The sequence below is a fragment of the Bombyx mori genome, chromosome 17 (assembly GCF_030269925.1).
Source record: "Bombyx mori chromosome 17, ASM3026992v2".
NCBI lineage: Eukaryota > Metazoa > Arthropoda > Insecta > Lepidoptera > Bombycidae > Bombyx > Bombyx mori.
This window is the reverse complement of record NC_085123.1, coordinates 10,670,153-10,688,592: the sequence shown is the minus strand read 5'-3', so window position 1 is coordinate 10,688,592 and position 18,440 is coordinate 10,670,153. Positions and strand designations below refer to the sequence as shown.

Genomic DNA, 18,440 nt, shown 5'->3' with positions numbered 1-18,440 from the left:
ACAGTTCACATAATTTCACTCCTCGCGTGGGACATGAGCTCGTTGATCCATCCACGCAAAAAAAACGCGAAATCTTCCCTCTACATTTCATTAATTTTATTTATTTTTAATCTGTATGACTACGACGTCTATGATCTAGAAGTTGAAGCAAAAATGAACAAAAGTTCGCAAATTGTGTTCAGTGTCGTTTATTTTGTTCCCATTCGGATTGTTTTTCGATCTTAAAATGTTAACAAACTTACTTACAAGCATAATTGAGTATGACTTTAATATTCAGTGACAGTGTTTGTAGGTGTTTCTGACGGACATGTTTGTTTTTAACTCTTAAAATGTTAAAATTAGCGACCTTGTAGCTGTGAACGTATGTTATTTTGGTTGGCAGATCGAAGAAAAGTATGTATTATTATCGTTCGTTGGCTATTAGAACTTGTTTTGAATACTGTCAAAATAAATGACCTGTTTCTAAGTGGAATATAATCAATAAAAGCTACATAAAATTACAAGAACACTGACATTTCATCAATATTATGTGCACATATGCGCTTGATAAACATCACCTGGGGATTAGGCGAGCGTTATTGTTTACACAATGACGATGTTTCCTGCTTCTGGATCTGCTGCGGTGCCGCAGCAAACAATAAATGGGCAAGTAGTGCAAAACGGCAGCACGACTTTGCCTCGCTCCCATCACCAGAGAACAGGTGGGTTTACTTTACGATTTCATGTTTGAAACGCCACTGAGAAAATAAGCTGCATTGATATGATTAAAATGTGATTAGGAAGAATGGCCTATACTGATTTATCTTCACTTGAATATTATCAGTCAGCTCTTAACACATTATATTAGTTTGTTTTTGAGATTATGTATTACACAACTTTAAAAGGCTTATTATGCTGTATAGTTATGGTTTAGCGGCATGCTTATTACTTAGTCTAAGCTGATAACTGGGGTAATATTACGAAAATTTCTTCTGATCAAGGATTACTAAGGTCTTAACATCTGAATATTGTATGAAATACTGTATAATTAGTGACTTGTTCACAAATCTGCTCATTTAATGATAACTGCTTAATGCAAATACCTGTACTACTGAAAGAAAGAAGAAAATTGTAAACTGTGTGATATCTTGGGGTATATTGGTATTGACTAATATAATAAACAGAAATGCTAGAAAACTATACATTTTATACCTGAATATCATGGAAACAAATAGATACCTAAGTCATTGACCTTATTAGAAGATAGAAAATAGTCATAAAATTAAAACAGTAATTGTAGTTGATAAATTTAAGATGAAAAAATTAGAACTAGTAGATGTTTGTTACTGAAAAAATTAGAACTAGTAGATGTTTGTTACTGAACTAAAATATAAATTAACATTCTACAAAAAGATAGTTTAATATTCATTAAAAGTTAAATTAGATCTAGTTTAAATACATTTTATATTGGTTTGTATTGTCATGTAAAAATACATGACTAGATATGTAGGTAGAAAATAATATATTCTCGTGTTTGTTTAAGGGCGACCACCGGCAGCTCCTAAATCATATGATTACCTTTTAAAAGTGCTACTAGTTGGTGATTCTGATGTTGGAAAACAAGAGATCCTTCAAGATTTAGAGGATGGCTCTGCAGATTCACCCTTTTGCAGCGGTAGTGGTGAGCATTAAATGTGCCAATATCTGTGATAGATGCCAATACAGAATTATTTATTTCCGTACGGATTCATCCAATCCACTGACATTGTGATTAGATGCCTGCAGAAACCTAACCCATACATCAGCCCACTGAGTTTCTTGGCTGACCTTTGTAGTGGTTTACGATTCAGATCTGCTAGTAAATCCATTCGAGATGCAGCTACCCTTGAGCTGATAGGCCTCCTGCAGAGGCGTTCGGGCATCTGTTAGCAAATCTCACTGCTCTTGACTGAGCCAGGTAGACAACCACCTGCCCTGGCGAAACTGGAAAGGCTTATATACATATTTCAATTAAGTAAAAAAATCTTACCCTTTGCATAATAGTCAAATTGTAAAATAGTCCTCATTTAGTGGCAAACAATGCTTCACACAAAATTCACGAAATGATCACATTACCATAACATGCAAAATTATTAAATTCTTAAGTGTTAACTACAAATGTTATTTACATTTTTTACACAATTTAATCATTAGACTTAATAACAATTTTATTTGAAAATAAATAGTGATGAACTTGCAGCTTATTATTGTTAACGCCACTTTTCATAAAAGTTACAATGAATGTCAAATTATTTTTATTAATTATTTTAGGATACAAGACCACGACAATACTTTTGGACGGAAAGAGAGTTAAGCTTCAGCTATGGGATACCTCAGGACAGGGAAGGTTTTGTACTATAATTCGGTCATACTCACGTGGGGCCCAAGGTATTCTGCTAGTATATGACATCACAAATAAGTGGTCTTTTGATAGTATTGACAGGTGGCTTGAAGAAGTTGAAAAGGTAAAGTATTTTTGTTTAAACTGTTGATTTGATACTTTATTGTTGGCTTTGATCAGAAATAATTTCTATTTTTTTCAAGATATTGCGGGTTAAGAAGCAATTTTTATTGATTTTTAAAAACAGTTAAATACTTACAAAAAGCATAAATATACAAAATTATAAGTAAAAACAATAAATACTATTTTTTCATTGTGATGATGTATTCATATTTTTCAATATCTCGCTAATTAGTTGAAATTCATTTTAATGTAACATTAAAAGGTTATGTTGAGAGACTAATGCTTGTATGTCCTATTTAATTGTTCTTCAGTAACCAAAAGAGAATAACTCCTACCCTCCTACTCCCAACCTATGCTAATAACAATATTCATTTCCTAAACTAAGCCTATTGGTTGAAAAGAGTCATTTGGAATGGAATATTTTTCTCTTATATTGCTCTCCTGCTTTGTCTGACACGCCAGTATTAGATATTCCTTGTAGCAGACTGATTACTTATTTACAGTAACAATGTGTACGAAAAGTAAAACGTGACATACATCAAATATACACGCACAAGCTGAAGTTCGCCTATTGTCAATAAGAAGCGGTGACGCTTTATCTAAGAAACGAAACTTTGACATTCAAAGCAAAGGCCGGGTCAAGTATCTACTGCAAAGACCGTTCTAAAAATGTTAACAATAGTAATCATTAAAAAAATTACAAATTGAAATATTTTATTTACGAATTTATAGACTTTACGGTTTTGATGTCGAGAAATAATTAAAGCAGAGATAGTAAAACATGTTACTGATGTTGTTTCTTGATTAATGTATTGTTTAGTGTGAAAAGTTTATTCTAAATATTTATTACGTTTTCAGCATGCACCCGGTGTCCCAAAAGTTCTGGTCGGGAATAGGTTACACCTCGCTTTCAAACGGCAAGTACAAGAACGGGATGCTGAAATGTATGCTGCAAAGAATCACATGGCTTTCTTCGAAGTGAGTCCGTTGTGCGACTTCAACATCAGGGAAAGTTTTTGTGAACTCTCACGGATGGCCCTTCACAGAAACGGCATGGAGAGACTCTGGAGGAGCAATAAAGGTTAGTGCACTGGAGAGTAAAAAAAAGTAGGACATAAATACGAATACAGTCAAACCTGGATAAGCGAGAATTCAAGGGAGCACAATCTCATTCTCGCTTATAGAGGTTTCTCACTAACCCGAGTTTCTCGCTAATGCACCCTCTGAATTTAATTTCGCGATTTCCCGGATTCAAACGCATTCACTATTTTAAGTTTATCACTTAATGGCAGTACTGTAATTTTCCGTTTTAACATGATGCAGAACAGAACTTTCTTTCGCAATTGATTAACGACAAACTGAGTAAGTCCGACAAAGAGGACGGTACACAGGAACACGTGTCCTTTCGAAAAGAAATCGAATAAATAACAACGTTATTTAGTTCTACGAAATCGAATAGGTTCAATATTGACGAGAAAACAATACAAAAACAATGTTAAGAAGTTCCACGAAAGTTAAGAATGGGTCATAAAATAGCAGATGTTAAATTTGTAATTTGTTTTGTCATTTGTTCCTCCTAAATAATATAAATAAATAAAGCTCGACTGTCGCTTATAGAGGTATAGATAAGTAGCAGTCTCACTCACGGAGGTCCATGAGGCAAAAACGACTCTCTCTTACAGAGGTTTCTGTTTCTCGCTAATAGAGGTTTTAGGAGCTAAAAATGACGGGTCCTGGCTATTACTCTCACTTATAGAGTTTTCTCACTTATCCAGTTCTCACTTATCCAGGTTTGACTGTAATTATAATTAAATGATAACAAAACACATGTATTTCGTTTTAATTATGAAAGTTGTTAAGTTAAAATTGCCAGATCAATCTATACAAGAAATATTCATATAATTCTAATATCAAATATAGATCTTTAAAAAAAGGGCTCCAATATTTAAGAAAACTACTTTATCTGTTAACTGACTATTGACTGACTCTGTGGTGCAGTAATTAGCGTTTCTGACTGTTACGGCGAGGGTCGTGGGTTCGATTCCCACATCAGGCAAATATTTGTGTGATGAACAAGTTTATTTGCTTTTTGTCTGGGTGCTTGTTATCTATATATGTGACTATTTAAATGTATATATGTTTGTCAGTCTCTGGTGTCCATAATACAGGAAATCATAATTTAGAGCCGGATCAACGTGCGTGATTTGTTTACCGTTATTATTATTATAAAACAGTGGGCCCAATGTTTTTCTTTCACACTTTCTAGGTTTCTTATCCTATTATAACAAAAAATATCATAGTTTCTTGTGTTCTAAATTGATTGGTATTCATGTTATTTTTTTTATTTTTATTGCTTATATGAGTGGACGAGCTCACAGCCCACCTGGTGTGAAGTGGTTACTGGAGCCCATAGACATCTACGACGTAAATGTGCCACCCACCTTGAGATATAAGTTCTAAGGTCTCAAGTATAGTTACAATGGCTACCCTACCTTTCAAACCGAAACGCATTACTGCTTCACGGCAGAAATAGGCAGGGTGGTGGTACCTATGGTACCTACCTGCGCGGACTCACAAGAGGTCCTACCACCAGTAAAAAGTAATAAATTTGAAATATTTCAGTACTCAGTCTACAAGAGCTGTGCTGTCGTGCAATAGTAGCGCGGACATCCGTGTACGGTCTCGAAAGGCTTCCATTACCGAGCGCCCTGAAGTCCCATCTCAAGTCGTACGCGATATCGGCCGCTCCGAGCCGGCACCGAGCCCGCACGACCAAACACACGCATCATACAAGACTCAACTGCACCGGTCGTAACTCATGTACGATTGCCTGAAAATACACCCCCCCAACCCCCCGCCCTGGTATGTCGCACTCACACTTTGCACGTATTGACGGTGTGTCATGATATTCTTTGAACGCCATTCGATTATTATTAATTAATTATTATCCCGCATATCGTTTTGTGATTTGTGTGACATTGCGGTGTGTTGCAAAATTGTATTCTGTGAAATCAATTAAACTGTCAAGTATAAATGCGATGTCAAACAGTGCTAAATACAAAATAGAAAATGTTAAATTTATTTCTCACAAATCTTATTCAGTCGAAGGTCTGACGATGCTATCTATAATAATGCAAATAAATTTCGGGACAAATTATAAACCTTGAGATTCTAATTTGATTTTTGACATTTAATAAATTTAATTATTCCTATTGAACATTTAGTATTTCGGAGTTATCACTATTTGACCGGTGTCGCAGATATGTATTGACCCTATCGATCAAAACAACTTTTATGTTGAATACTTTTGTTACATAATTTTGCGCCAAGAGTTTTTAGTGTGAGTGTGCGCGTTATATTCATAAGCTCTTAATGTCCATATATTTAAATGTAAATAAAGACTGCTCATATTTTCGACGATAATCAAACATGGATAAACATTTAGAATAAAACTGCCAAATAATGTTATAAATAAGTATAATGGACTATACCATAAAATATGTAAGAGTTGCATATCGACGCTTGAAAGGCAAAGATGACTAAGCGACAATAACTGCTTTGTACATAAATGATAGGCAATAACCATATTCGACGCGCAAAAAAAATATATTTCTAGGTCTATTAAAATCATTTCAATCCTACAGCTACTAGCTAGATTCGTTAAAATAAATTTTGTTTTCAGGTATTTCAACTTTAAATTAGTCTACTGTAAAGTTCACGCATTGTCGCTTAGTCACGTTTGCCTTTCAAGCGTCGATATGAATGTGTGCTTATTAAATATAGTTGAAACGATGATGTCAATAGACGACAAAATCCTAACGCAACACGGGCTGTAAACTGACAACGGATTTGTAATTAGATTATAATTAGAATTAAGAGATTGTTACTTAAACTGATTATGTGAATGGTGTTATTTAATTATTAATATGAATGTAAACATTACACGTTTTAGGGTGGATTATGTATGATTATTTTCATTTTCTCAAACACACAACAGCACCTTGATACGCTTCAATATCAACTCTCTAATTTCTCTAAGAAAAAGGAACTGAGAATCAATTTAAAGACTATCCAACTTGATTTAAATAATTCAATCGTAGCATTTTTTCATTTTTGTAACAAAGAGCAAGGTCAACCGCAATAAAGTTAAAGTTTATATCCATCCTAAATTGTAAGAATTTTAAATACTAAAAAAACTTAATGAGTGCTCGCGAACTGAAGATTTATGTTAATTATTTACCCGTTTAATGCTTGGTGTCGATTACAAACGATGTGCCATTTAATGTTTTGGCGCGTTAAGTGTAAGATTCTAGTTTTGCATGCACCGATAGTAAATTAATAACTTATTTATTCGTGTATTCACATAACGGTGATGGTTTATATTCATTTATAATATTCATATATTAATTAGACTTTGTAAAAAAAAAAAAACTAATATTCACGTGTTTTTGTATTTGGCAATTGTACAAGTCCACTAACAAATTAAGTTAAATGTAAGTTCACGGTATATGTAAATAATTTTAAAATGGCGTAGATTCATATTTCGAAAAATTATAATTTCATACCAAAATTTTTCTCTAAAACTTTAGTATCTTTGTTATATGATATTGGCTATTTTCAGAAATGTATTATTTAAGTAAATTATTGTTTAAGATATTATTATTGTGCCTGTGTTGCACTGCATGTCTGATTTTTTATCCAAATGGTTGTGTAAGTTTAACCATGTGATGACATTTAAATGATCAATTTCATCAATGAAATACGCATCTTTATATATTTTTGTACTTGCGTGTTGAATATGTGTCGATCAATAATAATTTGGTTAATTCCGTCCCTAGCAATAAATGTGGCATTGAATATGTCCTTTGACCAGTCTAACAAGTATGAATTGATCAATAAATGTGACTGAAAAGCAGTTTGTTCGTAGAATATAATATTCTTTGTTTATTTAAAAAAAAAAAAACAATTGTAACGGTTTTATTCAAAAGCTCGCTTCATTGGTTTTAAACATACTATGCTTTTCTTTACAGCCTAAAGCTTGGGTCTCATATTTTCAAAATTATTGAACATTTTACATCATTATTGACGAACCATTATACAGGATAGTCATGGAAATTATTGTATTGGTTTTATGCTCGGCCGCACATTATAAGAAGTTCACCAGAATAATTTTATTAAATCATTACCTTCCGCAAGCATTCACATTATCCAGACGATAATAGTAGCGATGAAGCCAGTGTTGCCAACTGGTAATGTTCAAAACCAGATATTTAACTTCCGAAACATGTTTCGTAAATGTGTATATTCTCCACTGTATTAACCGATTTTGGTTATTAAATCCCAGAACTCATATTTTATATTAATTGCCTCCGAATAACAATATACATAATTTTTCATTTTAAAATATTTAATTAAAAGCATATTAAGGCAGCTAAATAATTCATAGGGACTACTCGTATAAGTGATTTGTCTCGGAGTCCAAGTCACAATAAGCCACTCATCAATTTAGTATTTTCAATGATTGTCAATCTTTGTATTAAAACAAACAAAATTCGAAGATGAACAAATGAATTCGCATGACTATATTGTTAACCATGCACAGTAATATTTAATTTTATAATACGTAACATTTTAATTATTTTTTTGTTGTTCCTGTGGCATGAATTACAAAATATATTATCAGTTATTTTCATTTCGAAAATAGTTCCTCCATACCCCGTAAGATACCTTTGCCTAAAAATAGGATTTGATTATTAAACAACGGAAAAATGTTAATTGTTAATTATTGATTTTTATTTGTGAAATCTCTATAGACTTCCATAAATTATTATGACATAATAACTCTGAAAAACATAAATTATATTTAGAAATAATATCGTTAAATTTTCATCTTTCGATTTGACCTTAAGTGAACCTGTACGCGCTTCAGACGCCCCGGCTAGTTTTCTGACAGAAACTTCGTATAATACGCGGCCGGAGTAATACGCCAAATTTTCAAATAAACTGTCGAGAAGACGATGAAGACTGAACTCCATACCTACGTTCATAGACACATTTAACACAGTTGTGTAATAAAACTATCTAACAAAAATAATAAATTTTAATACATTGTTGAAAATTTTTTGTTTAAATTAAAAAATGTACTGTACATATTCTATTAAAGCTACTTTTATTTTTCATGTGATAGTTTTAGTTTCTAGGTTACATAATCCAAATACACTAATGCCAGCTAAAAGTTTGGGTTAGGTGAATACAGTCATAACTTTATAACTATTATACACCCTAATTTAAGTTGTGAAATAAAACTAATTTATAAATAATTCGCTGTTTAAGTGCTTAGAATAAGAAGGTACTGCGATTTCGTTGTTTATAGAGGGCTTTTTGGTTTATCGATAAATGGCTGCTGCCCGCGGCTTCACTCACGTGGCCAAGGAAAAGTCTCAATGGGTTGTTTATCGCGATTAATACTACACAATTCGTGAGCATCTATAAAATATTTATACACACATGAACACCCAAAGAATAAAAGCATACCTGAATATGTCTGTTGTCTCGGAATCTGCGGACCCAACGCACTCTGATTTGGACACAAATCGGTGCTTACCTTTAAAGCTAAACGGACGAATTCACTTAAGTTTTCTAAACACATGGTTTTCCCTTGCGAATGAGATGAGTTGACCTAATATCATTTGAAAAAAGTCATACCATTGCTTCGTTTCGACGTGAAAGTAGAACAAACAAACACACTTTTACAGTTATAAAATAAGTATGTATTCCCATTTGTCTTGATTTTTTGGAAGCACTGAGCTTACACTGACATTCCTTCCTAGGGTTTTGCGTATGCGTGCCATTGGTAGTCCTTTGCCCATTATTTCAACTTTTTCACATGGGTCAGTGTGCTTAATGCGAGTTTTTTAAGTTCTCGATAATAGTGTAAAAATTAATTCAAATTTGTAAGCAGTTGGAACAGCGCTCCCTAGCGTCAAACATAGGCAAACACATAAACTCCATACAAATTTGAGTTAACTTTTACGCTATCGAGAACGTTAAAATACTCGAACTAAGTCTAACATTGGTCTATTGTGCACAGTCTGCTGACATGCTCCTATATCTACAGCCACAGCATTCATCTAGTGCTTGATGTTGTATTTTTGTAATGCTCTTGTTGAACGGAATAGTTAACGGTCCATCTGATATATACCTAGTTGTCAAAGCCTTCACGGCTACACCACCACGTTGAGACAATAGTCGAAGTCTTAGTTGCACGGCAGTATAATTTATATTATATTAGCAGGGGACCCTTAAATCCGGGACGCGTAATCTTTTCGCGGCAGATAAAGGATACCGATACCTTGATGATTTTGTAGTCGTCGTGGCCTAAAGGATAAGACGTCGGTGTTCGAATCCCGCAGGTGGGTACTAATTTTTCGAATCAAATATGTAGGTACGAACAAATGTTCACGATTGACTTCCACGGTGAAGGAATAACATCGTGTAATAAAAGTCAAACCCGCAAAATTTTCATTTGCGTAATTACTGGTGGTAGGACCTCTTGTAAGTCCGGACGGGTAGGTACCACCACCCTGCCTATTTCTGCCGTGAAGCAGTAATGTGTTTCGGTTTGAAGGGTGGGGCAGCCGTTGTAACTATACTGAGACCTTAGAACTTAATTTCAAGGTGGGTGGCGCATTTATGTTGTAGATGTCTATGGGCTCCAGTAAACACTTAACACCAGGTGGGCTGTGAGCAAGTCCAACCTTTTAAGCAATAAAAAAAAACTAATCGTGCGGGTGTAATTAAATAAACGGAATCAATTTTTCTCCTAATTCCCGTCTGCTACCTACTTAGCGCTGCGTTTAACTTGTTCTTTTCCTTACAGAGGAACTAGTTATTAAAGGTAGTCCTAAAGGTATGACCTATCGGTTTTTCATAATTTTGCTGATGATGATAAGAGGTGTGCAGCAATACGACCACAAAGGCCTGTCTGCTTTTTATATACATAGATGTGCTAGTACCTACATCATTTGAATTCATGTCTTACGAGGAGCAAAATTGAAAATGGTAAAAAAAGTTACGAATTTCGCGAGAAACAACTTGCGCGTTACGCACGTCTTATATAAACATAAATCGATAGAACTTAACATGCGCGTCGTCTACGGAGTTCATTTCGTTCGGGCCATGTGCAAACAATGGTCGTTATCTTTGCTGGCGATTCCCTAACGACATAAACCAACCAAATGTTTGATAGAACAAAGAAATGTAAACTCTCGCATAAGATGATGATACGCCTTAATAATTTTTTGTACGTTTTTAATTTGCGCCAAGGTACAATTCTGATTGCCGTCCATCAGATTGTAAGTATAAAGTACTTCCAGAATTTCATTAAATATTGTTTAAACCAAGTTCTAAAGGAGATTTGCATATTGCAGGCGCTTTCTTCGTTTATTTTGATAATCTTATTGGTTGGCATATCTCACGTTGGAGAAATGTTAAACATGCTACACAACGACATGGAAGATGATGCAGAAAGGCGAGGATTTTATGAAGTAGCTTACGGCGATAAGCTCACTTTTCATGAAGGCGAAGTTACAAGCAGAAACAATCAGCGGCGTTTTGCGAAAGCTCAGCATCTTGCTTCAGGTATGTTTTAAGCAAAAGCTAAAAAAGAAACAACACATAAAATATACAAAAAGACATACTTATACATAAAATATACGTACGTATTTCCATGTTCGTCGATCAACTATATTTGTTCTTAAAGTACCTTTTTTATTTTATTGGTAGGTAATTCATTAGTACCATGATAACCTAGCTAGAGGTTCTATGCGCCTTTGTATTATGAAACTAATGGCTTTATGTTTAGTTACAAATGACCAAACTGGTGTAATTTAATAACATTGATATGATTCTTATGTTTCAGTTACAGTGATATTCCTGTATACAAGCACCATCTTGACCTCGATATACCTAATGTGTTGTATCTCACTGCTGCATGGCGCAGTTAAGTACAAACGCGAGTATGTTCTGCCCTGGATAATGGCGGCTTGTGTCGGAGTCGTGTTGCTGATCGTTGCCATAGTAGTAGGGGATGGATACCCTTGTATTGTTAATTTGTTTGGAAGTCATAACTTTTACCGTAAGTGCTCTTAACGTTTTCGAAATATTATTCACGTTTTACTATGTATAGATCATAAATAATTAATCCATTATAAGTATAAACACACTCAAATATCAGAAATATAAAATCTTAAAACTTGAAGGTTTTAGGTGAGCGAAACTTTTTACTGCCCTTCGCTTTTTTCTAATTCGGCAACCGAAAGGACTGATAGTCTGAATTTACATAGCTTGTAATGTTGCCTGTGATAGTAGATCCATTAACACAGAGTCAAGTGAGAAGACGGTCTGTGTACTTGTACCAAGTATGCAGGTAGGTACCAGTTTTTCTAGGGAAATACGTACTTACACATGTTCACGAACAACTGTCGTGAAGCAGGTATATATTCCTGCTTCCCGTAATCACTTAATACCACGAGGTCCGTGAAGAGTTCATCCATTGACGTAATAAATAAATTAAGAATTACTAGCTGTTTAACTTTGGGCTATGAAATTCACAATTTTTTTTATTGCTTAGATGGGTGGATGAGCTCACGGCTCACCTGGTGTGAAGTGGTTACCGGAGCCCATAGACATCTCCAAATGCCGCCACCTACCTTGAGATATAGTTCTAACATCTCAGTTTTTAAAGTATAACCGTTGCCCCACCATTCAATCCGAAACGCATTACTGCTTCACGGCAGAAATAGGCGGCAGGGTGGTGGTACCTACCACCAATAGTTAATTACGCAAATTATAATTTTGCGGGTTCGATTTTTATTACGTACCCACGATGTTATTCCTTCACCGTGGAAGTCAATCGTGAACATTTGTTAAGTACGTATTTCATTAGAAAAATTGGTACCTGCCTGCGGGATTCGAACACCGTTGCATCGCAAGATATGAATGCACCGGACGTTTTATCCTTAAGGCCACGACGACTTCAAAGCTTCTGAGCTTTGTCTCTTTAGTCAATACTTGGTTTATAAGAAAAGTTCACAATCAAGGTGGGTGGCGCATTTAAGTTGTAGATGTCTATGGGCTCCAGTAACCACTTAACACCGGGTGGGCTGTAAGCTCGTCCACCCACCTAGCAATAAAAAAAATTTATGCTGAAACGAAAAATCTCAACGCCAAGGGAAAAATAATACCAATTGCAAAGTTGACCTTATATAATAATTTAACAAGTTTTCGCGTAACGGTAGTTTTGGCAACTGATGTCTTTCCTTATGACGCAAGAGATCCTGGTATAAACAGCAATTAAGTGTAAAATAGTCTGCGATCGTAACATGTTCTAGGTTTTCGCGATAGGCATCTTAACCACCGAAACGATAACTTGACCGGTATATACGACTGCGGCATACGATCATGAGTTCGAGTTCGTAGTACTGCTAGTTTCTTGATTTCCACAGGGTTTACAGTAGGAAAGCCGGAAGTAACAAAATGACGTACATGCGTTGTCGTTACACAGGAGGAAGCCTGGCTAGGAATTGAATGTTCTTCTTCTTGCTTCGGTTTCCTCAATAATCGCAACAAGAGTTTATTCCGGATCATTCCACGCCATTTGATTCTTTTTTTTGGGATTTCTTTTGAATTGAATGTAAATCGCATAAAATTTTAAATTTAGGTTTTTACATTTACCAACCATGGTCCAGAAATACTGGGACTTTCATTTTCATGGACTAGAGCCAAAAACTGAAAAAGAACGTTCGATGCGAGAACCCGAAAATAGCTACTGATTAAACTAACGTTTAATTTTTAAGCTATCATAAGAAAATTACCTTTTTTTTCTTTTTTTTTTTTTTTTTTTTCGGGTAGAGGGCCGTACCTCCTACGAGGTCCCCGCGCAAAAGGGGCGCGCGGGGTATGTGAGACTCAACGGTCTGCATGGTGTTGTGAGCAGACCGCGGGCCCAAGGATTTTAGGACCCACCAACTAAACGACTCCCCTGCACTCTTACACCCTACGTCCGATCCCCTCCGAGGTCAGAACCCGGATGAGGTAGGGGGGCTACCGCGGTCAACACTACAACCAGACGGCGCGGCTCACCCCAAGGACGCCCAGCCGACGGAGCCTTCGAGGCGAATCGAAGGCTCTGAAACGTCGGCCATCTCGGTACGGCAGCCCGTCGGGCCGCCCAGACGGTGCCGCTGGTGTCCCGGAATACCCCGCTGGACCAGAACCAGCCTGCCGGGTCGGGACGCGATACACCGTCGACCGGTCGCTCTAATCACTCCACGGCAGCGCGCTAGAGTGCTGGTAGCACGCCGCGCGGCCTCACCCCCTCAGGTCGCCCCTTGACCTTCACCGGGGGGAGGCCGCCACCTACAGGGATAAGAAAATTACCTACGGGCATTTGTTTTTTTAACTTTATTCTTTTTGTTTTTTGAAAGTTTGTTTTCAGCACATAATTTATTTTTCAGATTTTGGTTGCGCTCTGTTTGTGCTGACCTTCATCTATGCTATTTGCGCAGTGAGCAGCTTCGCATTAGAAACGGGCAGCGGGCGATGTGCTCGATCTAATCTGGCCAACAGCGACGAGCGTGGAGAACGCCTATTGTTACTCGATCATGCTGCACACTCAAGCCTGCTTTCTGCCGCACAACTCAATAAACTCTCAACTGGAACGCGATCGCAATTCGTCTAATTCGTGCTTTTATAAAACACCAATTTTCAGAGGTTGAAAATCTAGCATTTTAGAAAATAAAATAATATACAAATATGTTAAAACAGGGATGATTGCAAATTGAAATTATTTGAGTCATAGAGAACTTTTATTAACATTAAATTGGATGCTAATTGAATTTCATTAAAAAAAAGTCGAACCATTTTTTTTTAATTTCCAAAGTCAACATATATTGAAGTTTATTTTAAAAATGACTTCCCACTAATAAAATATCTTTAATTCAGAATAATTTTAAAATTATTACAGTTTCGTTATCCCTGTTAAAGATTTCAGTCGCAGGCCATAATCTCTTGAAATATGAGTTTTATGTACGTAGTAACTGACGTAATGTTAATTACTTTAAAGTGAAATTAAATTCCAGAGTACTTTATTTAGTTATACTTTTGCCGACCTAATACTCATAAATAGCCACATTTGTTTGTTAAAAACATAACAAAAAAAATATTTTATTAAACTATCAAATAGTATGGCTTCATAAGCAAGCAGTGCCCTAATAATACAGATACAAATTTTATGAACATTATTTTCTATTTAAAGCTGTTTACATAAATTAATGTTAATGTAATAGTTCATTTTAATTTAGGATATTTAAAACAATATTAACCTGCAAAAGAGCACAAATGGTGGACTAATTTCTATTGATAAATTTATTTTTGGTATGGCTTTATAAATATTAAAGAAAATAATTGTAACTTTCAAGTTATGAAATATTTTATTATTGCAAGTGCAACATGTAATTGTCATGTTTGGTTACTGTTATGGTCTATTCAAAATGCTACAGCAAAAATAAAAGTAAATTATTTTATTATCCTTATTTTATTTATTTACACAGTTACAGTTTATATCATATCTCAATTATTAACTTTTTTATTGCACAATGTTGTGGCACTCGTAACCCACCATCGGGTGGGTGGTAAAGTGGTCACTACTACTCATTGGTGTTGGCCAGTGGGCAGAAATCTTATCATCCAAAATGGCCAAATATAGATAATATACAATTGAAATTGATTCAAACAGCTATTTTCCATAGCCTTGCATTACAAAAATGTTTTCTCATACGTACATGGCAACATTTTGGAAATGCCTAAGTGCTCTACTAGTTCAAAAGTATTACTCCGTGCCCAGACTAATAATTTCATTGAAGAGCCATAGCCTGATAGTCAAGCAGTCAAAGAACCGCATGTAGCTTTTGAGTCAGGCATTGCGGACCACTTGTATAGGTGATAAAATAAAAAAAAAAATAAAATAAAATTCATTTAATTCAGACCCTCTTAAGTCCATATGTTGTAAGTTGAATAATACTTAGAACTATGTTAGTAAAATTAAAATTAAAATTAAAATTTGCAATTAAAACATTTAAACATTTAATTCATAAATCATAAATCTGCGCTGCTTTGAGGCACCTGGTATATGGGTATGTATATGAACCCAGTGTCTCAAAACAGCACATTCGGGTTTATTACCTATAACCATCAGGATATTATTAGTACTCGCACGAACCCCACGCATCAGTGAGGCCGTTCGTTTGCGGATGATTGATGAAAAATCATCCACGTGAGCATCCGCAAACATACCTGATGCGCTACAGTACCGCGGGAGCCCCAACAACATCCTGAAAGCATTATTATATTGCACTCGGAGAGCATTGTATGCCCGCCGCGCATATCGAACCCACAGGGTACAGGTATATAAGGACTGGCAAAACGCCTTGAACAAGGTTACCTTAACCTGTGCGGTACAACGGTAGAACCTGCGGGCCAGCATACTGCAGCGGACAGCCAACGCTCTCCGTTCCCTTTCAATATCTGCATCATCTTTAAGGTGCTCAGTTACAATATGGCCAAGGTATTTGAACTCAGTAACCCTCTTCAGTGGAGTACCTCCGAGCGTCACTGGTGGCACATAACTCGGTTTTGTCTTTGCTGCCTTAAAGACGAGCAGTTCACTTTTTTTAACATTATAGCGGAGGCCGTGAGATTCCGCGTACCTCTCACAGATGGACAACAACCGCCGGAGAGCACCGATCGATGGGCTCAACAGCACCATGTCGTCAGCGTAACTGATGCTGTTCACACAGTGACCATCAATCGAGCAGCCGACACGTGCCTCACCGAGTGCCTCGATCAACTCATTAATATACAGGTTGAAAAGCGCCGGTGAGGTTAAGCCCCCCTGCCTCACCCCGCATTCCAACCTGTACTCCTCCGAAAGTGTGTTTGACCATCTTACCTGATTGGTCTGATACTCGTACCAATGGGAGAACAAGTCCACGTAAGGTCCCGGTACGCCCGTCTGCCTCAACTTACCCCACAACAAGTCGTACCTGACTAGGTCGAAAGCCTTCGAAAGATCGAGAAACACTGCATAAACAGGCGTATTCTTCTCCGTGTAGTATCCCACCACATGCTTTAGCGACAGGATTGCACACTCGGTAGATAACATCGGTCTAAAACCGAACTGAGCATCACTTAATTTAAGATGATCACTCACCTGCCGCTCGAGCACTGCATCGAGTACCTTAGCAGTTATGGTTGCCAGGGAGATCGGCCGATAGTTGTTACGATCCGATACGTCGCCTGTTTTATTTTTTAAAATCGGGACAACGACCGTTCTCATTAACGCCCCGGGCAGATACGAATGTCTGATACAGAAGGTATATAAGAGCGCTAGCAATCTAGGTAAATGCGGACCGGCGTGTTGAAAGTGCTCAATGCTGAGGTGGTCATGACCGGGAGACTTACCCTTAGTCATATTCATTATAATTTTAGTTATTTCCTTCGTTGTTATCCGAGGTGGTATTTGCGAGGGTCGACTCGGGTCCACCACCCCAGCATCAGCACCTCTACTTAACTGACCGGGTGATTGTACCCTGAAATGGTTCCTAAACAGATTAGCAATCCTCACAGGCTCACACTCGCCATCAATGCTCACCGGGATACCAGCTTTTGGACTCAATCTCCTTGTTTGTTTCCAGAAACCTCGGAAGTCTTTTTGTTCGTGTTTTGTGGCAAGAATATTCATTTTTATTTGTTCCTGATGGTTTTGACAAAATTTAAGCTGTTTTTTGAATATTTTTCTCGATTCCACCATATCCCTATACACTGTTCCTTTCCGAGGTTTCCCGTTCCACACCCAGCAAAGAAAAGTTTGTCTAGCCACCCGGTGAGCACTGCGGACGTGCTTGTTCCACCCAATCAATGGTCGAATACCCCTATGGGTTATTTCACACTTATTACTAAAATTATCATAACAGTTAATAGAGGCTTCAGTTAAAGCATTAATAATACACATATAAAAATTATTTATAACAGATTGATGATTCACATTAGTACACATTTTATCACAACATTTGTTCAATTCTAGAGGAAAATCTATTAATTTCAATTTATCATTACAATATTTAAAATACATATCAATTTGATCTCCTGTGCGTTCACCCCATATAATTTTATTTACATTACTAATATTAGGCGGAATAGTCATGGATCTAACCCTTTCAAGATTACATTCGACCTCCAATGGAAAATGATCTGACCAGAAAACATCATAATGTATTTTTACGTTTACTACTGTCCGCCACGCGGCCACACTAGTTAAACAATGGTCGAGCCACGAACAGGTACCATGCGCATCGCTAGTGTAAGTATATGATTGAGAGTCAATACCTAGTCTCTCAATGTCCACACATAGCCAATTCTGCTCCGCACAAAAACTTAACATTTCATTTCCAAATAATTTGCCAGGATGAGCATTAAAATCTCCTAACACATATATAGATTCAACATGTTCATTCTCAACTATAGCAGATATTTCACTGAGGCATTCAACAAATTCATATAAATGATCAAGTTCGTTAGTAGGCATATATACACTAAAAAATAACATAGACCGATCCGCGACACACACTTTGATCGCGACAATACGCTCACTCGCACAGGGGATCACAGACACCGATTGAAATGAATCATTTCTCCATAATAGGCCTACGCCACCGTAAGGACGGCCGCGCAATAACCCACTGCTATTGTCCATCGCTGATTTACCAAAATAAGAAAAGTCTTTGTTTAACAACCCCAGATCAGGTACTTCGGTTGGTAATAACCATGTTTCTTGGAGTGCCATTACATCCACCTTCTTACTCAGTAGCCGTATGCAATCCATAGACCTCTTTAGGCTCAT

At 36.5% G+C, this 18,440-nt stretch overlaps 3 protein-coding genes across 3 annotated transcripts; 2 read left to right on the top strand and 1 right to left on the bottom strand.

The window, feature by feature from the left end:
* The first annotated feature begins 75 nt into the window (after positions 1–75).
* Positions 76–8,802, top strand: LOC101741690 (ras-related protein Rab-40C). Its single transcript, XM_004932445.5, has 5 exons — positions 76–701; positions 1,523–1,660; positions 2,290–2,483; positions 3,341–3,563; positions 5,105–8,802. The coding sequence occupies exons 1-5, from the start codon at positions 590–592 to the stop codon at positions 5,314–5,316; spliced, it is 879 nt and encodes a 292-aa protein (XP_004932502.1). The 5' UTR covers positions 76–589; the 3' UTR covers positions 5,317–8,802.
* A 1,552-nt stretch (positions 8,803–10,354) lies between these two features.
* Positions 10,355–15,067, top strand: LOC101744482 (uncharacterized). The gene is made up of 4 exons (XM_004932548.5): positions 10,355–10,836; positions 10,912–11,122; positions 11,403–11,618; positions 13,999–15,067. The coding sequence occupies exons 1-4, from the start codon at positions 10,720–10,722 to the stop codon at positions 14,220–14,222; spliced, it is 768 nt and encodes a 255-aa protein (XP_004932605.1). The 5' UTR covers positions 10,355–10,719; the 3' UTR covers positions 14,223–15,067.
* LOC119629769 (uncharacterized) lies at positions 15,059–18,433 on the bottom strand. Its single transcript, XM_038016848.2, has one exon. It carries the CDS (start codon positions 18,420–18,422, stop codon positions 15,618–15,620), a length of 2,805 nt encoding a protein of 934 aa, XP_037872776.2. The 5' UTR covers positions 18,423–18,433; the 3' UTR covers positions 15,059–15,617.
* Positions 18,434–18,440: the final 7 nt, after the last annotated feature.